Source organism: Battus philenor, unplaced genomic scaffold (genome assembly GCF_028537555.1).
Source record: "Battus philenor isolate CCGP_79_NKW_IND1 unplaced genomic scaffold, ilBatPhil1.0.hap1 SCAF_3, whole genome shotgun sequence".
NCBI lineage: Eukaryota > Metazoa > Arthropoda > Insecta > Lepidoptera > Papilionidae > Battus > Battus philenor.
This window is the reverse complement of record NW_027181693.1, coordinates 5,420,152-5,445,097: the sequence shown is the minus strand read 5'-3', so window position 1 is coordinate 5,445,097 and position 24,946 is coordinate 5,420,152. Positions and strand designations below refer to the sequence as shown.

At 32.0% G+C, this 24,946-nt stretch overlaps 1 protein-coding gene across 1 annotated transcript; it reads left to right on the top strand.

Annotated features, from left to right (window-relative positions):
• The first annotated feature begins 284 nt into the window (after window positions 1-284).
• Window positions 285-24,940, top strand: Rcd5 (microspherule protein Rcd5). Its single transcript, XM_068770383.1, has 8 exons — window positions 285-493; window positions 579-909; window positions 1,645-1,863; window positions 2,392-2,548; window positions 2,619-2,730; window positions 3,474-3,627; window positions 24,467-24,682; window positions 24,827-24,940. The coding sequence occupies exons 1-8, from the start codon at window positions 387-389 to the stop codon at window positions 24,914-24,916; spliced, it is 1,386 nt and encodes a 461-aa protein (XP_068626484.1). The 5' UTR covers window positions 285-386; the 3' UTR covers window positions 24,917-24,940.
• Window positions 24,941-24,946: the final 6 nt, after the last annotated feature.

Below are 24,946 nucleotides of genomic sequence, written 5' to 3'. Positions count from 1 at the left end.
AAAAATACATATCATAGAAATTGACTTTCGTTTTAATCTAAAGTAGTTAATACCAATAATCTATCAGAAAATTTATAAACAAATTTGAATTATCAATTAATTCTGGTATCTGTTAAATTATAAATAAAAGGTCTTTCCTTACATTTCAAAAATGGGCTAAAAAATAGTAAAACGTCAATGAAAGCGAGAAAATATAATTGCCTTTACTGTATTTAATTATCTTTATGAAATATTTGTAGTTTTAACTGGCGTATAATGTTATTGTCCTTTTCCTTAAGCAAAACAGACGGACGCTGACATTTTTCTGACAACTGCAGTGAATTCAAATGTCAAATTAAAGTTAAAAATATTGTTTGATTTTAATAAGATCTTATTATAAGCAATCTATGATGGACTTGCCAGCTACACCATCGAATGCATCAGATAGTAACGAGTACCCAGGTACAACTTCATCAACTTTTGACGCCACTCAAGATAATAACAAAAGGCGAAGGTTTGTATCCATATTAATTGTTTGTGTTGTTTTGATGTTTTAGCATAAATGTAGCATTTCATAATTGCTGTATCTAATGTTTTAGTTCTTCACGGTCTATAAAGCGAAGACGTTTTGATGATGAACTTGTTGAATATAGTTTGGGTTTACCAGGCGCATCTCTTGGTAAAGGTGACAAGCGGATACGTACCCAGTCTTACTCGAGTCAAATATCAGATTTTCCCGGAGTTCCGAACACACCAATGCCTCCAGTACAACCTCCTCAAGAGCGTCGCCGGGCGTCAAGTAAAATATCTGGTGGCGGCAGTTTAGGTCGTAAATCTCGACGCAAGGGGCAGTTGAGTCAATTGTCCACTAAAGATTTGGGCAGATGGAAACCTACAGATGATCTTGCACTAATATTAGGAGTCCAACAGGTATTACCAACTTTGGTTAATTTCTATTAATATTCATGTAATTAATATTGTAATAGATGTTGTTTATCCCAATAGATATTATTTTTACTCGCATAAGAAAATTCAGGTCACAACTGTAAGATAGTTACTTAAGTCATGCAAAATCTTGTAAAATATTTTTATTAAAATGCAAAAACTGATTTACATAAAGAATACAGTAAATTGTTAATTTTAGAGCAGTGACAGGAGGAGCATAAATTTAAATGCTATAGCTAATTATTTGAATGGTAATTGGATGTGGCTAGAATTGTGTAAAATTATGATGAAATGGAACATGGATTTTTTTTGTGAAAACCATAAAAATAGAAAACATAAAAATTACTAAGTGTATGAGTAGTTATAAAAATAGTTTTTATGACATAAAAGTAATTATTCTATGTGGTGAAAAGGCAGCATTAAAAAAGTTTTACAAAAAAATAATGAGAAATTACTAAAACATGTAACCATTATCTGTCATTGTTTTAGATAGTTTATTTTAATACATGAATTAGTTTATTATTGTCATAATTTTTTATTTTTGTAAAATGGTAGGAAGTAGTACCTTTTATCTTTGGGTTATAATAGCATCACTGATGTAGTTTTAGGTTAATGTAATCATTAAAAAGAAAGCTTATATAAATGTATAGGGATTTGTTTTGTAAAACTTATATTTTCTATTTTTATTTATATTTTAAATTGTGTTTGTTTTCTTTTCAGACTAATGATTTGAGGATTGTTCACCGTGGAATCAAATTTTCCTGTCGTTTCACTGTAGGTGAGCTACAGTCCCGTTGGTATGCTTTACTATATAATGCAGAAATATCAAGAGTCGCAATAGCTGCCATGAGAAACCTACATCCTGATCTTGTTGCTGCAGTCCAACAACAAGCACTGTATTCTGTTGCTGAAGAGGAATTACTTGGAACTTTACCAAGTGTAAGTACAGATAATATCCAGAATGATGGTATATCGCCTTTATATACTTAACATATTTATTAGTGCTATGGGTATACCCTTGTCTAGTTGAACTGACAACATAGTCAAGCTGGTGATAAATTTCTGGATGCAGGCAGCCCAAGATTAGTAATTGTTGCCATCTTTGGGGGAGGCATGAGGCATGCCTTTCATGAGGAGTCTATTGGTAAATGTAATGATGATGATGATGAAGTATTTAATATTTTGTGCTATATAATAAGGATTAATTAAGACAAATTTCAATACATTTTTACTAATACTACTACAGTTAAAGCATACTACTTTACTGACACCAATCCAATTAAATTACAAATCATAGTCAAAGTGGAACATTATTATGCTGTTTAATTTTGTTTAAAGTTCTGTAAAGTATGGCTATGGCAGTAAGGATCTTTTTTATATATCTGAGATTTGTCTTACAGATCTAGAATCTGAAAAATGTTGATTTTGAGCTGATCTATGTTCAAATCAATATTTGATTTGTTACAGAATTCTCATCCCACAGCTGAGAAGTTTCAAGAGTTACTCGAGCAGAATCCTCATATATTTTACTCATCGCGGACTGCTAAGAGTCTCATGGGTCATTGGCAACTTCTTAAACAATACCAGCTACTGCCAGATCAAATTGTTCAACCTTTGCCAAAAAGTAAATTGCTGTTTAAACAAATAGCGTCTTTAAAGTGTGAATATTCATTAACAAACCTTTTATGTTATAGGCCAAAATGACAGCGTTTTGACATTTTCTGATGCGGAAGAAACAATTAATGACTCAGAATTACAAGACTTTAAAGAGGATGGTATAGATATTGAAATGCAGCTTGCGGATAGGTAATTAATTCATTATAAAATATTCAAGTTGTGTGTGTGTTGAGTTGTCGATGATGACTATATAAAGAATATTTTTAATAGCTAATGTAAAGGGTTAATTTGAGATAGCTCAAACCCTTTCCGGTGGCCTGGTAGTCCATGCAGTGTCATTATCATTACACATTATCTAATGGCTTGAGCTGAGACAGGCCCGGATGAGCTTCATTTTTATTTAGAGGTGAAAATAATGAAATGAAGATAAATAAGAGACTTTTTACTCTTAATTAGCAGCAAGTGTAATAGATTTTGGTAGCAATGTAGTAGACAACTTCTGACATATAAAATAAAATAGAATAAATATTACCAGCTAAAAGTTCACTATTTCAGTTAATAAACGCAGAATTTAATAAAAAAAGCATATGTAGCAAAATTTTATTAAAATAAGACAACTTATTAGCGATAATTTGTCATATTATATTATTGTTTTTAAGAATATTTATCAAGAAAAATTTATAAATCACGATCATGGGATCTCTAAGTGTTAATAATTTATGTTAAGAATTAAATAAACCTTTACTGCATAAGATTAAATAAAACTAAATTAACTTGAAGAATTGTGAAAATTACAAAACTTACTTAAACAAGCCCATAACATGTTAAATGTTTGTGAAAATGTAAAGCATAATTAAACAAGATGTTGGATACAATCCAATTAACTCTAAAATTTACAGTCAATGCAATTCATGTGTTATGTTTATCAACAGGATAGAGAAAAAAGATATTCGTTTGTTGGAGAACTCACTTTCTCGATGGCAGGTGTTGGTTCAGTCAGTGGCTGGTGGTAATGTCGAGCTGGATAAAAATACATTAGCAGTGTTACGTGGCCGTCTGGTGCGCTATCTTATGCGGTCTAGAGAAGTGAGTAATACTAAATATTATATGAGGAATTGTATTATTTTACAAGTGATCAAGCATATTTTGAAAAAAATAACTTTCGTAGTGCCATATTTAGTTTAGTGAAATAACAGTTTTACTGCGTGCCGTGGAAAAGAAGAATTACCAATGTTTAGAATTACGACAATCTCTAATTTTCTCTCTCTACTTGACATATTTGATATATTTTTTTTTTATTTTTACGTGTAGTGGTAGAGGATCGAGACTTGCGATCGTAGGTAGCGGATTCGATTCTCGGACTGTAATCATAAATAATTAACAGTATGTGCATTAATTATATAGGATTGCCTACCATTACCCCCTACATTTACCCCCCATAGATATATTTGGCCTACGCCTTGCATTGACTGTCTATGGGTCGAAATAACAACAGTTAATATGGTAATCATGGTTTTAAATATTTAAGTGTCAACTTGTAAGAAACATCTTCTGTATAATTACTTTCCTGATATCTTATGTTTTCTGTTATTGTTCGTTTTTTTTGTTTGTTATTGTTATTGTATTGTTGTATTTGTCTGATATTGTTAGTTTTAAATAGGAGAATAATATAATAAATAATACAGAAATATTAACTATTTAACATAATATTAAGTTTTCTTTAATGTGATTATTGAAATAGACTCAGTAAGTTCCTGCAATGTTCATGTATGTATGCATATGTTGTGAAAGTGGGTTCAGAAACATAGGTATAAGAAAAATGGACAAGTCTCCGTTCTTCTTCGCATCTATAACAACCACGATGAATACGTATGCATCCGCTACGTCACTTGGGAGGAAAATGCTGAGGTTATCTTTCTAAGCATGGTGTCGCTTCATAAGTAGTGAAGTAATTCCTCTCTGCTGAGATAGCAATCTGTTTCCCTTGGTGAAGTCATAATCTGAGAACTACCCCACCGATTTCAATCTTATAAGTTTCCTAACATTTTATAGGTGTCTATAGAAAAAAAATTGCGCAAAAATCTTGAAATTTTCAAAAAATGCCAATGACAGTTTGATTTCATTAATACGTAAAGATAGGAATACGTCCCACGGGACAACTTTTTGTTTAAAAAATTATTTTATTTCAGTCATCTTTTTTATATAGTATCTTATTTATTAATCTTGTTTTAAATAGGCAGACTAAATGTTATTAAACATTTATTTTATTATACTATTATATTTTATTATACTGTCATTTGGCGATATAGTCAAATTATGAGGCACGTGCACCAAATATTATTATAATTATAAGGAAAAAGAATGTGGCTCATGTAACCAAAATATTAATAAGAATTAGGGACATATTTAAACAGTTGACTTTTAAACGAGTGACTTGCGTTTTGGTTTTTGTTGGACTTCTCACCCTATTCTGATCATGAAAATGTAGATAATATATCTATCTATCTATCTATATAAATAAGACAAGAAATAGTCACTTGTTTGATTGTAATTTTGAATTTGTGATGACAAAACGAAACATGGCTGTTGAGCGAAGTAGTCCAGTCATCGTGTCGTTTTATTTCCGTTATAACTATGAAAGAGCAGAGAATACAATAAACATGTATTTCAATGGTGTTCGGACATTATTTGGTTCACGATTTCACTTTATATAGATTGTAATTTTAATAGGTATATTATTAAAGAGAGAAATAAGTATGCGTATCCTCCGGCGATAAATTGATACTGCCCTTCAGGGAGCAAGTTGTGAAATAGAGGTTTAAACTAAGCGCTTTGCTCTATGAAATCTGATGTAAAAAATGATGTTATTTGATCTGTTAGTAAGTTACGAATTATAGTACTAAAATTTGTTTTACTAATATCATGCATGTAAGAAAGAATTTTTAATCAGATATTTAGGGTGGTTAGAAAATAATATCATTATTTCTAAAATGATATATTTTTTAATAGGCTGTATCATACATTAATTGACAGCAATTGCATAGTACTTAGGTTCGTTCACTTCAGCTTTCATTCATTCTTATTCAGCTTTTACACCCGTTTCGAAATTCAGTTTAAAATTTTGTGACACTTATCATCATCAGCACAGCCGTAGGACGTCCACTAGTCGACATAGGCACCCCCACAGACTCCCAATAGGACCGGTTGAAAGCGATCTTTATCCAGCGTTTTCCATCGATCTAAACAAGCTCATCTCTTCACTATGCGGGTGGACGTCCTATGCTGCGGTTTTCACTCCAAAACATTAAGGTCCAAGCAGCCATCTGTTCTGCGCGCTATTGTTATATATGTTAAACGCTATTAAGTTACTTTCGTTCGTCTACGAATCTTCTCATTTCTAATTCCATCTTGTAGAGTAATCCCGTACTCTATTTTTGTAGAAAGGAAACAATGTTAATACTAAAATGCTAATAACTCGGAGTATTTTTAACAGAAAAAAAATATAAATTAAAATGCATACTGTTGCTTTTCATTACGTATATGAACATATCGTATATCAACGTTACCGATTTTCCCAGGAAGTGATATACACAATGAAAATATTTGAAGTAAAAACACGGACTGCCAAGAACAGCGTAGGACGTCCACCCACAAAGTGGAGACGACCCACTTAAACAAAAGTTAGTCATCGGAAGACGCTGGATGCAAGCCGATTCCAACCGGTCCTTTAGGGAATGGTGAAGAAAAATGTTATGATGGATGAAAGAAAGAAAAAACATGAAATATATTGTGAAGGAAGAAAGATGACAAATGTTAATAAAATAAATCTGAAAATCTTATTCCCCGAAATTGGAGCGTCCCTGCTCCACATCAAATAGGAGGAGCGAAAATAAAACCTTCTTTTTGGAAATCCTTGGCGGAGTCCTATTTCAAGCTGTAAGGCGTCTAAAAGCTGAATAGAAAATAATAATAAGAATTGAATTTTATATACCTCTCGTTTACATCGAATCAGTATATGGTCTATGATCAATATATAGGCTTTTACAATAGGATCCAACGTAATTAATACTCAGAAAGCTCCAATTGTTAGATTTGAAAATAATGTCAAAGGCGTTGGTGCGGTAAGGGTTATTACACTATAAATGACTTCAGAGATGATAACACAACTTGAGAATTATGTGTTCGCTTCCAGGCAACTTCAATGTTTATTAAATATAAATTAATATTCCTAGAAAAAAACAATCCAGTTGAGTTTCTTTTGTCCGTTCTCCTCACGTCTGAGGCATTTATTATCCGAACAGGTGGAAGACCTTGACGTCAATAAAAGATGTAATTTATCCTATGTTAAATAAAGATTTTTTGGTGTGTTTTTTTTTTAAATAAAATCATTAGTCTAAATATAGGCGGATGATATTGCTTTTTCGACTACTAAGTCATTTATATCAGGGAATGTGTAACTACAGTAGGGTATCGGACTAATATGCCAGCTCATTAAATGGATCAGTAACCGTTTTACCTGTTTAACTAAAATTTAACAATACATAAGGAAAATTTATCGGAATGTGTACATGAGTCAACGTTAGCATTTATAAATAGCGGAAAACAAAATTAAAAAAAGAAGGTTGAAACAAATATTTCTAAAATTAAAGTGTATAGCTAAATGTGTTGCTAAGCTTAAAACTCGAGAACAGCTAAATGAATTCGTTCATTTTGTTTTTCATATATTAGTTGGGTACGAAGATCGTTCTTATAAAGAATTTTTTCTTTAGATATAGCGAAAAAAACAATACTTTCCCGTCAAACCACAGAGTAAATTAAGACATCTGTCAAATTTTTCACGTCGATCAAAATAAAAAAGGTGCTAGGATGTAATAATCAAAAAATATACATCACCATGATGGTACTAAAAAAAATTAAAAATCTCTTAAAGTGTGCGAAATAGAAAGCGTAGTTTCGCAGTAATAGTTGTTTAAAATAGAAATAAATAAATAGTGTACTCTGAAAAAAAAATTTATATACGATTGTGACTGGCCATTAACTTTTGAAGTCAGGCTATCGGGACAGCTATTAATATACTAAAAATTAGAAAGTAGCCACTTTTTGGCCGTGAGACTAGAAGACTAGAAAAGAATAACAGAAGGGAAACAATTAAGCTTGCACTTGTTTCGTAAAATGCCTTTAACAACGACGTTGCACGTCGAACGCTTTGTCGAAATAATTGTCCACATTAACATTATTTTACGTATCGGTACGTTGTTTGACGATACCTAAATAATGAAACGGAAACGAAAATTAATAATTCATACTTGGAGCCCACTTACAGAATTTAATACAAGCCATGCTAATATGAACTAGTATTACGTATTCACGAGTTAAATTATTTATAATCGAATTAACTGAATTATTAAGGCCTTAATTGACTAGTTGTCTTTTAGGTAAAGTTGATCGATGTTAAAGTTACCTACAGCACATACTTTCATTGTCATTGTCTGTTGTGGCCTTCTTCACCATGGATACGTTGACGTTGAATTTATCAAACACATGGTATATTTGTTTTGATATATTGGGTGTACTGTTTATTTCGTTTCGATAGACACCGCTGATTTTATCAGTGGTTTTACAAAGGTTACACATCTGTCAATGTTATTTAGTTTATAGCTTTAGTACATGAAAAATATGTGTTTTTTTTTGTATAAAGTTGAAGCCAACATATTCGAAGCATTATTTAATGAAGAATGTAAGGAAATCTTGTAATGGAAAGCTTGCATAGAATTGCGGTAATCAGCTGTTTCTATGTAATTTTAAATATTACAGAGTGGTTTGTCAAACGTAATTGGATGCTTTTTAACAGAATAAATTAATTCTGAGACAAATTATTTTTTTTACACTAAATTATGTCTTGTTAAATAAATATTTAGCGGCATCCTAAAGACAAACCACTACTACTATACAAATGCCGTTTAGCCGAGCTCAAGATTTGTAACCATTGATCCGGGTCAGCACTCAGTAGAAAAGTTTAGTTTATTTTAATCTTATGTGCATGTAAGATATTTTATTATGTTCAGACCTCATTAAGGATGATGAATTTTTGATTTAATTTTTTAATTTAAAGTTTTAATATAATGTTACTTTATTCATGCGTGATTTTACCTAAGACCTTGATATAGGAAACCTAATAATGAAACGACACTGCACATTGTTATTTAGATCAATACAGACTTGACGTACAATATTTGTACATATGTACTCGTGTGACAGTACTCAAGGACAATCCGACCCTAATGACACGGTCAACGCGCGTCGCAATCGAAGCCACGGCACACAAAAACAACACACTGTCCTATAAAGTGGTATCGATTGCCCCCAATTCAATTATAATTGTTAAAAAACATGCAGTTACATGCAAGTTTAAAAAGCGTTTAATATGTAGCGGTTTATGAAGGTTGCTTCAACTCGAGGGTAAGAGTGTTGAATTTATCTTATCACCGCTATCTACGTACATTGGTACTTCTTTACGAGTTGCAGGCTACCGAATTAAGTAAATGCGTATAGAAATATTTTTTACTCAAAGTCCTTGTATGTATTTGAAGCAAAGTTGAATAAATGTATAGAGTTTTTATAAAATAATATTGTGTACACTTTTATTTGATAAAGCAATAAATATTACGTGCCACGTAACACTAATATTACGTACTAAAAACGTACTTGAGCCGTGAATTATAATTAATTAATGCGGCCATGTGCGTATACGATTTGCGAAATTAATCAGACGAATTCAATCGTTCCATAGTCAGGTGAAACTGCTAATGTTTTGTGAACAAGTGGCTGACCGTCAATGTTTGTACAATTCTTCTCACAACACCGCTATTGTTTGGGCATCGTCTCTTGTAGTTTATTAAAACATCGCGTGTTAAATAGAGGATGGAATTGTATACTTCGAATGGAACGTCGCTATGTCCGGTGAATCTGTGAAGTGCAATTCGTACGACAGTATTCATGTTTGCTCTATTTTAAACTTTTTATTTTATGCTTTTGTACACGTGTTTTTGTGTTGTTTTCTAGTTGTGAGAGCCGTTCGTCAATCCTTATTAGATGAGTGGCTTTTAATTTTTCCGTATAATTACGACTTTTACGTGGTTTATATTGTAGGTTTAGACAACCACTACTTATTCTATTTATTTATATTGATTGTCCTGAGCGAAAATTATTGTTAAGGTAGTCAGTTTTTTTTTTTGGTAACTGAAGGTCACACATACAGCAGACCATAAGGCCGCTAGGACTTTGTAACTATAAAATGGAAAGGAAACAACGAGCTGATAAACGCAGTGTAGAATACTCACTCATAAGGTGGACAGACTTCTTTATTAAAGTCGTCGAAAAAAGCCGGATGTACGCAGATTCTAACTGGCCGCATTGGAAATCTATGGAGGAGACCCATATCCAGCTGTAGCTGAAATGATGATGATAAAGGTCACTGCCTTATAGGCATCGAAAGTTTCGCCGGATTGGATATGGGACAATAGGTTCAATCGCTTTTTTAGTAATTTTGTCCGAAAACGCTCACGGGAGCTTCATTTCTGGCTCTTGAATTAGATCTTTTACGGGTTTGAAACAACGCCGTGTTCGAGGGTCGCTTTAACTGACGCTTCATGGCCTACGAGAGGTGACCTCGACTTGGACTGTCGCTTATTACCGCTTTGTCATTCGATCGATTGGTAACTAACATTTCTACCATTTCGAAAAAAATTTCGGCTTTTTTATTTCCATGCTGTTGGGGGCCTTTCATTTTCTCCTATCTTGCTTATAATCTGCATTCAATTAAACATTTTTTGCATATTTACATAAGTTTCTGTTTTGTTTATTTAAGTTTTATTTATTTCACATCAGTATTTTTTTCGAGTTTGAGATGCTTTGGCGCTGGCATAACTGGCGGTAGAAACTTCAGCAACGTTTTTGTTTGTCCTCGTGGCAAATCCTGAACGCCGTGTTATAGGTGCCTCACTTATAACTGACTGTATATGAGTTTTAAATAAATTATTATGGAACTTGTTTCATCTTTATTTTAGTATTACACTCTAAACATTGTCGTTATACTTGCATTTAATTTCGTTACCCTTTTGTACTGGTGCTCGTTTTTTAGAGATTGGATAATATTGGAATTAGTACACGTGGTGTCATATCGTAAAAATTATGTACTGGTTTGTGATTTCAATTAGAAGCCAAAGTCAAAAATGTCCGTAATAAGCGGTTAATACTAAAATAATGAAATAAGACAAATATTCGTTTAAAAATTTTGCTTTCATTTATTTCAAGAACCCTTTTTTATTAATTGCTATCTTTTTTTGCATTAAATCAACGTTTATTTCTATATGTTCTAGAATTTGTTTACAATGTACCGATTGTGATAATATACTCATGTCAATATTTATTGTAATTTTGTATCCACTGGACACCTTCGTAAATTTAATTCATACATAAGTGTGTAGTTATAAGAAATTATAAGGTAAACACATATAGTATGTTTGCAAAGCTAACATTGACATTAAACGTGGTATGTTCAATTTACAACACTTACACATTTCTCTTAATCGAAATCGCGTATTCCGCGTGTGCGTAGTTATAAAATAGGTTTTTATGGTTTCGATAACGGAGTTCGGCATTATACGGTACATTACTTTTGTTCGTTTTGGTAGTTTTGCAATGATACATATAGCAGAGAAGTCATACGTTATAAATTTACAATGATTTTTTAGGGTAAAAATATTAAACACTCTGTTTTTAATTTTTTTCAAAGAGTATCTTCTTTATATTATAATTATTACTTTCATAAATACATATAAGTATAAACGATCGATATCCACGATAGCATATCTGCTTTCGATTTGTACATATATAACATTACAAGTGAATATTACTTCACATCTGTTGTTGTTTTTTTTCATTGATTTGATCTCTGTTATAAACAACGATTGAAAAATTACATGACCACGACCAAACACGACCAAACAGCTCATATGTGTTTGAAGCTAGACACATGCAGTATTGTTTGCAAGGCAATATCTGGCGACAGAAAATTCTACTTATTTTTAATCTTAATATTACTTTTCATTAATGCACCGTTTCATTGTAAACTCCAATGCTGGTGAATTTTGGTTCAATAACACCTTTATCAAACCTCTGTATAAGTATTATACCTTCATAATCATTTCAGGGTAGGCGTTCCTTTGCTATAGATTTCTTTACTTTAGATTGAAAATGAGACTGGTAGGAAACGGCCTGAATAAAGCTTCTTCCGACTATCTATCTACCTTGAGGGTGGACGTACTCTGCTGCAATTACCTGTCCGTGGTCTCTATTCCAGAACCTTAAGGCCTGAGCAGCCATGTGTCCTGCGCGGTTAGCGTATATTGCCATTTGGACTTGCGAATTCGCTTGGCTTTTGTAGATTATTTTGGTTCGTCTTTAGACATCCACTGACTGTCCTCTCCATAGCTCGTTGAGCAACTGCAAGCATCCAAATGAAGCCCAAATTAAGCTGACGTCAATTAAAACAGATTATATAACAAGTCTCTTTATTCTGACAACATTAGTTTTGTATTTGAAAACAAATTCTCAGTACAAAGAACTTGTTATCATTATTTAACTACTTAATTTATCTCACATATTTGATAATTATTATATATGATAAGACAATATCAGCCAAACGGTAAGGACAGATAAGAAGATTTTGTAATGAAATCCTTTTGATATACGTTTCTATTGTAATATATGTGCTACATTTATTTTGGGATACTTATAGCAATGTCGTACTGAAATATAGTTATTTAATCTTTTATATTTATCTTTGGTTCATGTAATTAAATATCTTATTGATAATGATGATAATCTTTGCTGTCTTTAGTAAAATTTTCCATTGCCTGAATAGAAATATTCGTTCGAGATCAGCGACTTACTTATAAATTAAATCTAACAAACTCCATATCTAGATCTAATTGTCGAGTTTTGGAAATTTCTTAGAAATGTACCTACTGGGTCCACTGGAACAAGATAAATATTAAAAAATTGTGAGTAAAAACCGATATGGAGCAACTTTGGCAAATGCTGTGTTGCATCTCAGTAGAGTAATGTATAGAAAAGTGAGCTAGTACACTTTTCTATACATCTTTCTAATGCTCTCTATTTTAGTCTCCTATAATATTTTAGATATCTCCTGGTCGACGCCCCGGGTCAAAACCGAGCAAAATCGAAACTGATTTTTATTACTGTAACTTATATATATATATATATATATATATATATATATATATATATATATATATATATATATATCAAAACTATATAAGACCATGAATAAATTGGTTGCTGTATGTAGGAAACGATATATACGATCGAAACATTTTCCTTTGTCATAAACAAAAATCTATTACGTAAATAAAAATTTAAAAGACAAACTAAGAATTAATTAATAATTTATGGTTAGTTTGTCTATTTAAGACACGACTAGTTCTATCTCACGGAATCGTTATTTTACTTAAACGTGTTTTTATTTAAATTTTATTCTATTTATTTATCGCTTTTGTACTGAAAAACTCTATTCTTGATAACGTTGAGCAGTGAATTTCATTTATTTTTATTTTCACACGAGTTATATAATTATTTTTTCAATGCCTCAGTTTTTAGGTAATACTCTTTTGAATGAAAGTTTAAAGACGAAATTATTTTCGGCAAAATTTGATATTATCAAATGTAATACGCCTGTTACTCAATATAATATATTTATTATTCATTGTTATGTTTCGGATATAATGTACGCACCGTTGCTTCTTTAGTCAGAGCTATTGTGTGTTGCCAATTATTTTTCCATTAATATTTATTTCATAATTTTGAACAATCGGAAAATGGTAACATATTGTTACTATAGGTACGAGTTTGTATACTAACATTGACATTCCAAATTCTTGACACTTATTTTAATCGAAAATTTAGTCATAATAGTGCGCGCAATGGCGTAAGTGCATTCAGATATAAATTTTCGCCGGAATTGCATTGTGTAATTAAATGTTTATATAAACCTGATTGCAATATATGCAAAAGGTCAAAGTAATTTTTGCAGCCGCTTAAAATGCAGTTTTTAAATTCTTATCGCTTAATATAAGTGTTATAAACTTATATATTTAAATGTACTTGAATTTATTGCGTCTTATAAAATTTAAGAAATTCATATATGTTGCGAGAGATTCATATATGTTAAAGGAGCTGTTGTGATTCAACAGCGCCTTTATTTTGACACTGTCGCTTTTTGGCCGTAGGTAGCATTCATTTAATGATATTAAAAGATATCTTTAGATATTGGGTGCTACATCAATTTACTGCTAAAAAGAGCTATTCAAGTAATGATATTAAATATTTAATATTTGATCTATATACAATAATAACAGGTTCACATATATATTTCCTGTGATATGTTTTCTTCATTCAGTGGCCCAAGCCATGGTACCCGGTTCACTAGTCTAGTTACCCTAAATATGTCTTGTCTAAGTGAGATCAACGTTCTATTCCTTTATCGTAATCATTTCACCCACAGGACGTCTTGTGGGAGAAATGATGGCCGCTGGCCATAGGTCTCTCTCTTAGATTTTGAATGAGATCGGTTAGAAATGACCTTAATGATCTTTAAATCTTATTTTCATTTAAATACATTCGTTCTCCTTTATTAACTTGATATTATGTTTCGTTCCTTCCCATTCTTTTCCGTAAATACATTGTCTCAATTTTATCTCCTTGTCTCCTGGATTCCACATTTACATTTATTCATTTTATGACTTTATTTCTTAGGTTTTCATATTTAACCTAATTTGTTTATATAACAGGCATAAAGGCTATATAACACATTAACTTTATCAAGATTTTAAAATTTCATCACAGATTCAAATATTTTTATACTTTTATTTTTACTTAATATTTATTACCTTTTATTATTGTTATTATAACCTTTTTACAGAAATACAGAATGGTCTGGCGATGTTCCCCATTGCTTACCAATGAGGCGATGTTGTCCTCCTCTATTCTCGCTGCTAGCGAGATTGGTATTCCTTTCTTGATAACCTGAAGACGGGATACCTGGTGATCATATGCACGGTCTGGTCTACCTTCAAGTCACAGATGCACGAGGTACTCCTTGAGTTTAAACCTGTTAAGGTATTGGGGGGAATCCCTCGTGCCCCGTGAACATTTGGAGCAGCACCGTGTCCAATTTGATCCGGCGATGCACTCGATAGATTGAATCGCGTCCAAGAAGAACTTCAAGTGTACTAAAGCCGTCGTACCTTACATATATCTCCCGTTTCATTCGCCAAGCGTATCCAGTCTAAGCTGTTGCTTGACGAATGAGACGTGTTTTAACAAGGTCGCCTGTTTACCGTGTGGGCGGACATCCTAGGTTGTGTTTGCTGGTCTGTGGTCTCTACTGCAGAACCTTAAAGCCACAGCGGCCATCTGTTTTGCGTCATATGCTGTCTACCCCTTGCCATTACAATTGCTTGCCAATCCGCCGGGATATTTCGGTTATTTTTTATGAATACCACTTCATACACGGCGGGGTTAACAGGCAGACAGCTTTTCAAAAAAAGATCGTGTTACATTATTACTAAAATCTTTATATTAATCAATAATGATCATTTCCAAATTCTCAATAACGTATTTACTTTTCTCATTGAACTGCGACTGGTCGATTACTTTTAACAATATTAATTCTGTCCCTTAGCATTTATAATAAATATAAGGCAGTCAATAAAAGTATGAAAAACGAAAATTAGGATTTTCGTTTATTTTTATCTATTTTGGTTTGAATAGCATTAAAATTCCTAAAACATATTGTGATTATTTTCCTATTGTCGTAAACAAGGAAGACACGGTGCGCGATTCTACTCGGCCTGTGTGGCACGGTAACGGTTTAGTTTGTTATGATGTCGCGGCTAATTTGTAGACGCGGTCCAGTTATATATTTAGCTGTTGGTTGTACAGTTATGACAAATATCCGCCTACCGTCACACTTATATCACAACCTATTCCAGTTTTCGCGTGACACGAGAACAAATAGGTGATAAGAAAAAACACGAAACATTAAAATGTCTTTAATTATAATGTAGAAAGAAATAAATGACAAAGGTTTATTTTATGTTTCAAATTATGTAACAGGTATAGGCTATAATTTTTAAGTTAATGCGTTAGTCTTAATTTTTCATTTAGTACTTATTATGATCTTGTCACTTTGATGGCTTTTAAATTTAATATCAATAGGCATTCACACAAATGAATAAGAATTCTTTATAAAATCTGAGAGAGACGCATAAAGGTGAATTCTTTTCAATAGAATTAAGGAACCTGGTAGTAGTATATGAAAAAAATTGTCACCAACATTGCGTATAGACATATATTTACATGCACGTTTTATCAATGTTTTGATTTTAGGTTGAGTGCTTAGAAAAATAGTTTTATTTCACTCTACTTAAATGCGGATTTCTTTTGGCTTACCTTTTTTTTTGACAGGTACTTATAAAACTATAAGGCAGTCAATTGTAAGTTCTTATTTATAAATCAATATTTACAAATGAACGTTAAATGTCAAGTAATATTTGCGCCGACTTATTGTAGTAATGCGTTATATATTAGAAATTTATTATTATTTGATGTACACTCAATTTGTCCTGATTGTTACATTTAACAGGTGAATGATCCACATGTTTATATGTGGATGTATTGTACACAATTTATCTTTTATTGCCATTGCCTGTGTAAATATATACAAGTAGTGCCTCTGAAGTATAGTTAGCGGCAAGTGATAACTTTTAACACTGTATCGTATATTGTCAAAGTCAAAATCGCTTTGTTATTTAAGATCATTACAATTATCTATAATTATCAGCTTTTTATAAAATTTACGCTGGTTCCTAACGCACCTACTACTGAGAAAAATTATCAAGAAACCCAGTGTGGTTTGAATTTTTTTTAATGAATGTATTAACAATTTTTTTCCTTATTTTGTTTTTAATTCATTTAAAGGTCTTTATTGTAAATGCTAGAAAAATATAGATAGTTTCATACAATACAATGGAGGTACAATGGGCGGTCTTATCACACGAGGCAATTTCTTCCAGACAACCATAGTATGGAAACAGTAAAAGTGTGAATAATGGGTAGTTAACGTGTACAAAACCCACGAATATTTGTATATATGCATGCATGCCTACATATATATAGCATATATACTTGTAACGAATAAGGTATAATACATTTTGTTAATATAATATAATAATAAATAAAAAAAAAACTAAATTGGCATTGGCAATAGAACTTGCCTCCGAATGAATAAAGAAATGAATTAAATGATAAATAATCATAGGTCTAGTAAATATTTTTTAAAAATTTTCTTGAGGACAGGCAGTGACTTAGCACTTCTTGTATTTAGAGGTAAATCATTCCACAATCAAACGGCCTGTGTGGTAAAAGATTTGGCCATAAACGAAGGAGAATGCTCCGGCATTTTTGATTTCAGATTATCTGATGATCTCGAAGACCTCTCATGTGTATAATGAAGAAATTAGCACAATTCGTTTCCAAAGGTCTTCATCATGAATATACTCTGAAATAGAGTAATATGCCTTTTGGCAGAGCCTGTGCTTAATACTGACACCGTGTATTTTATCTTTTCATTTGTAAACCTTGAATTTAATAAAATAATTATTAATAGATTGCACTTGAAGTAATTTTTCGTAGTCTTTTCCTTAATTCTCTTGCGTAACTCATGACATTTAACATATATACAAATATTTAATTTAAATAATTAAATACATATATTAAGTTGTCGAGCGCCAATAATATATCTCCAATATTATGTGTAGTCCCACATCTGTATATATCGATAGACTCTATTTTTCTGATTGTTTGTTTCCGCTCTGCTTTATACGACCTAACGGATTAAAACAATGCAAACTTTTACTACTCTCTTGATGCCGCTAGATCACTTTTAAGAGTCTATGTACTGTACTATGTACTCTACCTGACTCGAACGTTGGCGCTCCACCCCCGGAGATGGACTTTCTCATTTTCCTCTGGTATTCCTCCACACAGATATATCATACTTACTTGATCCGGTACTCGGTCTCTTGAGACAATAAGAAAGTCAGCAAAAGATGGCATGTATCCAAAATTTTATTACTTAACGTGTCACGATCTAATCTTAAAGAAAGTTGCAAATATTAAATTACACGCGTGTTACTTATATTTATTTATATCGTCATATGAAAAATAAGTTACATACATTAACCCTTTAAAAATATTTTATACAAATTTCCCATCTCTTTATGTAAAGTGATCATTTTGGAAAAAGGTATTTTTTCTTTTGAAATGCGACAGGACAATGACTTTTAGTAAATACAAACTACGGGAACAGGTAGTAAAAATTAATAATTCTAACATGTAGGAATTCAAATTTCGAATTCGCTTTTTCAGTCTGTTAATATTACGATATATATTATTTCTGAAACCAGCCCATTTTAAAGGTTTTACACCAATAATTCATCAGTCTACGTTATTACTTCAGCCAATATTTTGTCTAACTTGTTATAATATAATCTAAGATGTTTTCACTGATCTTTATAAAAACTATGCTCAATTAAGAAACCTAAGTACATATAAGTCAAGGATTTAAGGAAAAAATATTTAGATGTTATAACAAGTTTAGCTAGTGAGTTTATTAATTGAGGAATTGGAATATTAAAATTAGCATATCGTGAAGTTGAACATTGTTAATGATACGATTTAAATTTAATCGAGTTTCTCTTTGAATATGCGCTTGAATGGAAATAAATAAATACGCCTTAGACCATTTGAATAGTGTTTTATATTTAGGTTTTCATGCTCGTTCAATTGAATATTGATTAAGCAGCGAAGAAAATTCTTATTTTTGGCTAAAATTGTGCTGCGGCATTTCAAATGAATTCTACATAACATAGTGCTATTTGTCACCGCGTTCGCCGATAACGTGTTATAATATACTTAATTTCAGTGTTACTATTCGTGGTTACTATCACAAGACATACACTTTTGTAGCGCCTACGATATGTAAAAATTTAAGAATTGAATTGAATTTAGGTTTAGCGCTTACCGTATGAATATAATAATAATGTAGTTTTGTTTAAAAAAATAAGTCTCGTTATTTGTAGTTCTTATTTCCAGACTAAATGAGAAGCAGGACATTTGTATCTAAGAATTATTGCAATAATGCTTACAAGCTACACGCTTTCTGAAGGTAGTTGTCTTATGTTTTTAAAGTCAACAAAATATATATCATTTTCTATTCTATTATATACGAACTATGTTCCTAAATTAGGCCAGTAAAATAGGGTTCTATTTAAAATGAAAGAATTTTATTTCATATAATACTTTTGATTTTTTTTATTTTAAAATAAATTATTCAGATCTAATTGGCAAATGTTCTCTGTCTGTGATTGTTAATTGCCACAGAATTTACTCCTCACCTTAAAGAAATGTTAAAAGTAAGGTTTTTAGTAATAAATATGTCCATCACTATGTGGACCGACGTCATGGCTAAGGTCGCAGGTTGCGGGCAGTCGTGGCGAATATTGAGACAAGCCTTGTAGAGGGCATCTAATCTACCCGCAAAAAAGAAGTAGACTATGCGCCCACCACGGCATAGTATTAAATACACCGAGAATTTGAAATGTTATGCATTATTATAACATCAAAATAATTTTTTCAGAGATATACGGGTTCATAAATGCTAGAAAACAATGTTTAAGTAACAAATAAAGTCGAGTGTACAAATTACAAAAATTTTACCGAAATAATTTTTTCAACTACCTAAATCTTACCGCTTAACCATAACCTTCAATGTTTGATCGAAATGCATTGCAGGCACACTATAAAATGTGAACACGTGAAGTAAAAATAAAAATTATTTTAATTTTCTACGTTATCGCTTAACAATGTTACATATGTGACATCCAAAGTAGCAATGTCGCAGGTATTCAATGTCGAAACAAATATTTTTCGTCCAATGAATCATTAAACTATCTCTGATCTCTTTTGTTTATACTTGTGGCACGATCGACAAAATCATGCTTCCGAAGTGAAAGCCAATTTATAACGCAAGCATGTAATTTATAAAATGGAGAAGTTACAAAGAAACTAAATTAAATTAGTAAAACAAGTACTAATTAGAACTAAATTATTAGTTAACAGTTTTTAAAGAGGTCATAAAATCTGACATCGTCGTCATCATTTCAGCCGCTGGACTTTCACTACTGGACATAGGGGCTTCCCCACTAGATTTCTATTAGGATCAAAGTAAACACTCTTAGAATTTTAGCATTCACTATCATTGATATCGTAAGTTGTATGTGCCGATATTATTCCAAGTAATTTTGACTTAAATACTATTAGTATTTTCACATCGAATGTTTACTAAATTCTACAAAAATACGTGTCTGTTGATGTGCCGTTAACTGTGTATAAAAAAAATTAAGGTGAACGGTCTGCCGAATTTCATGAAATAAATTTGATCTGCAATTCTTGAAATTTAATTACATATTTAAATTAAAATTTTATTTTGCTAAACAACATGCTACTCTTAATTCCAATTTGCACACCAAAGGGAATAAAAACAAACTCAACATTCACTTATTCTTAATATTAAACTTCATAATTTTTTTATTTATTCACAATGTCCACTAATGTTGGCGACTGACTGCGCCATTTAAAACTTATCTTTGTCTTTGTTTTTTATACTTTTCATATTAAAAATTTGTGTCGCTATGCAAATTTGCTTGTCCGTTTGTTCTGTAAGTCTATTGTTACGTATTATTTTACTGTTACGTAATTTTGTAAAATTATATTTAAATTACCGCCATTATTTGCATTTATTTAATCCGTTAATACGGCCGACACACTCGCCAACATTTTAGCATAATTATTTAAGCCAATTGTTTTTGTCTTGTTGTCTATCTAATACTTGTGATTATCTCACGATGTATAAGTGAACATGTCAGCTGATAGATGCCCACTGCAAACCGTAAGTCAACCACCAAAGATCCCCATGATGACCGGTCTTGCGCTGCCCGAATCCAGTGACACCCCAAGACCTTAACTTCATTCGTCCACCTAGTGGGGGAGGTTTACCCACGTTGATTTCTTAATTATGCAAAATAAATGAAAAAATACATAATTTCATTACGATTTGTAGGAAGAAACAGTTTTTATCACAACCTTCAGTTTTATTTCTTATCAGATAACTTACGCGAAATACTGTATAGCACAAATTTTAATAAATCGCATACATCATGTTGTTAATTACAATTACATATTTAAGTTTTATATATATATATATGTCTATATAATAATAAAAGCACACGTACCGTACACATTTGATAACTCGAATGTTTAATTAAAGACACGATAAGGGAGCGTTGATTGTACTGAACTGTATAGTAATATGTACCCTTTGCATAATACAATTCGTTTAGCATTGTGTTTATTGTCCCGATGTTAATTGGTTTGTTTTTTGTAAGCGTACATTATTTTACGCGTACATTTTATCGTGTTTAAATATAAACACTGATTTTATTAAATATTTAATTTAAATGTAAAGTTAATATGTTACATTGCTACGTATGTCGGTATATTGATATTATTTTATTGGCAGTTAAATAATTCGATCACGAATTCTTTATTGCCTTACAATGATAAGTGTTTAAATGTAAATAACCGACTTAATTTTCGTGTTCGATTCTTTGTTCGTTTTGGTAAGCACGAGTGACTTTATAAAAGACTTAAATATAAATTATAAAAAAAAAAACATTCTTAATAGTAATTTAAATTTTTTAAAAGTGGTGTCAGATAGAATATGTATGTATTTTTTTATCATTATTTTATTTGTTAACGCTCCGTTATAATTACAATTGAAAATGCCAAGAACAACTAAAGGTATTTGATTTTATAAGGTATTTTATTAATTAATAAACAATGCACGTATATATAACTAGACGGGTGCATAGGAAACTCGTTTGTTCTTACATATATCATTTTCTTCTAATCTTTTGAAGCGTCGAGCTCCGCTAAACACAATATTTATTTAAATCTCTAAAAATACAAAACTTGCCTGCGCTTAGATTTCGTTGTATTTTTGTGTAATGGTAATGACTAAAATGTGGTTGGACTGACGGTTGCCGGCAGTTGTGTTCGTTCGAGAACGAGTCGCTACTTGATAAGCTTATCGCACGAATTAATGAGTAAACAACACGTATCTTATTTGTAATAACAATAATGCAAAGAGCAGTCGTTTGGCGGTACAATCGCGACGAAATGTTAATATAGTAATATATTTACTTTTCCTTCTATGTCTAAACGTGCTAACATTAATTAGCCAAAACATTCATATTACGGCATGCATAGCCTATTTACCTTGTTTACATATATATTACTTAGGGATTAACCCTTCGTTTGCCTTAGTCCAGATCTGCCCAGGCTGACCTTCTGCCTTAAGATAGTTATGTCCGGGAACGACACAGGCTATATTTTATTGAATATCTCTTAAAATACAGTTCAAAATTCTTTGTATTTTAATCTGCATATACTGCAGATTATAGACAGCAACTTTTCGTTAAAAAAGGATTTGTTCCCGAACGAAAACACAGTGTATACAAACTCCAACGCGTCTCTCGCTCGTTGTATAGCTGTGGCACTGCAGGGTGTGCGTGCGCCTGGCAAACCTTTTGCATAGGAGAGGTTAAGGAGCACATTAAAAGTTGGTTGCACCCGTTTTAGGAATTTTAATAAATAAATTTGGGTATCAAATTCCGTAGTTTAAATTGTATATTAACATAGTAAGTGATATTAGTTTGAACTGTACTGAAGTAAATTAAAAACTGAGGCTTTGCAATTTACATTCGTACCAAAAAATGTTGTTTTTCATTGTATACTGGTGGGCGTAATTGCGGTATCATTTTCTCTAGTGTTGTACATTTTTCGATTAAACCCAACTAACTATAGTGAATTTTTTTAGTTAAAAAGAACGTTATCATTATGTAGATTAAGGTTTATTTAATGTAGCTAAATATTATTTATGTCATAATTTTGTGTGTAAGCGGAGGTATTTTATTTCAAATCCAGTTTCATTCCCCTTTCTTTTCTGTTTTCCAACATTCTAAAAAAGTTTGTCTTTTGTACTTCCCTGTGCATGAAACATTGTTATGGACATGACGTAGCGTTTACTATCACGAGAACGATTTGGTTATTCCGTTGTATCATCGAGTATAGTGTAAAAGAATTTACGATGACAGTGTAAGTTTAAGGTATTTCTTTTATATACAGAATGTAGCACGACCTGTGGGTAATACGAGGCCGAGGTCTTGGGCACCTACAATACCTACCTATTTCATCCTCTACATGTGTTCAGTAGTTTTCAGTGGTTTAGTTGATATTGGAGAATTTGTGATTTATTTTTAAAACATCTGATTCCTTCAAATAACTTATGTAACATCGGTGACCCATTTTTCTTGTAAGTCCAGTGTTAGCGATCAATAATTAATTTCAATACGTAGTAATGCAATAATGCAAATTTTGAAAGCGTTTATTTTTAATTTTTTTACTGAAACTATTTAATTTGAGGTTAATTTATCTAACGTTTTTTTTTAATCAACATTTTTTTCTTACTATTCCATCATTACAATATTTATGGTTTCTTAAAATGAGAAGAGTGTGTACTACCTTAATTGACAACAAATAGGATATACACGACAATGCGCGCCGTCGAAGACCATCGCCGGTGGCATGACTTGGTGCGCTACACACTTTGCAAGTAGGCTCACGATTCTCAGTAGAGAGGCACACGAAGCAGGAAGGAGAATGGCTGTACATTCCCCTATTCAAAGCTTTTACACTTACATCCATCACGGAAATAAACAAATATGTTACTTTTTTTAAAAAAATCTTTTTCAATTAGTCAAAGCTGGGACTTTATGGTGCTCTTTTTTATATTATACGACATACTCCCGCATTTTATATAACGTGACTATCACCCTGTTGTCTAAACCGATAGTATAAAAAAATATCTGTCCGTGTCAATTTTTTTCTTCTTCCTTTTAACGTAAGAGTCGACAACATTTGTATATGCGAAGTTTAAAAAAAAGTGAACGCATATCGCATTATTATTTATACATTTTGGGTGTTGTACACTATTATCAATATATAAATAACGACCTAGTGATACAACGGTTTTGTATAACCGACATTTTGTTGTATAGATTTGTTCTAATTTGTCCTGTTGTTATAAAATGCATGGTATAGGGGATAACATTAGTTTTTTTATTCATTATTGATTCACTTGTGATTAGTAGCATGGCAAGAATTTTAGTTTACTGTATATTATTAAATAGTTTAAGTATTCGCTAATATGCTTTTGAAATAGAAAAATGAAGAATATTTTAAAATGTTTAAAGCTGGTGGATGCAATTATATTGAACACGATAAAAATGATTTCATAATAAATAATGTTATGAAATTATTTTTATTGGTGCAAAAAGAGGAGATCCAGCGGATTTGCAAGTTGAAGAGGCAGTAGCGCAGAACAGATTGCCGTTTAAAATTCTAGTGTAGACGACGGTCCGTCAAGCGCAGCGTAGGACGTACGCCCATAAGTTGGATAGATGATCTTGTTAAGTTCATTAAAAGACGCTGGATAAAGGACGCTTCCAAACGATCCTGTCAAAACTTATTAGGGACATATGTCCAGTATTAGACATCCTATGGCTGAAAGTATGATGATGAAATTGATGCCAATATTTTTGATCTCGAGAAGCTTTTTAGGCGTTTTGAAACTAGTCATGTGTTAAAGCAGTTATTTTTTTAGATTGCTATCGGACGCAGCACACGGGACCACAGTATTGACGTCGACCTGAGTTTAGAGGGACCGGCGGCGAAGGTGTCACGCAAGCAAGCCACAATACGCCTACGCAATAACGGAGATTTCTTCATGTCCTCGGAAGGCAAAAGACCTATCTTTGTCGACGGTCGTCCTATTCTTCAGGGCAACAAAGTCAAGCTTAATCATAACAGCGTTATTGAGGTTTGTAACCGAACGCGATATACACCTTAGTTTGAAAATTTTTATCGTGTTAATTACGTTAATACGATGGTCTTAAATGTAACGCGACGCGGTCTTAATAGCCGAGAAGAAAAAATTGGGCTAAAATAATTTTATTGTCCACAGATCGCCGGGCTCCGATTCGTGTTCCTTGTTAATCAGGATCTCATAAGTGCAATTCGCCAAGAAGCGGTTAAGGTCAACATACCTGTGTAATAGAAGACAATAAAGAGTTTGATAAATCAG

Bases quoted from the DNA above. Each gene is read 5' to 3' on its own strand.
- Rcd5 (XM_068770383.1), top strand. From the start codon at position 387: ATGATGGACTTGCCAGCTACACCATCGAATGCATCAGATAGTAACGAG. The intron at 1,864-2,391 runs GTAAGTACAGAT...GATTTGTTACAG, and splicing joins TACTTGGAACTTTACCAAGT to AATTCTCATCCCACAGCTGA. The intron at 3,628-24,466 runs GTGAGTAATACT...TTATTTTTTTAG, and splicing joins ATCTTATGCGGTCTAGAGAA to ATTGCTATCGGACGCAGCAC.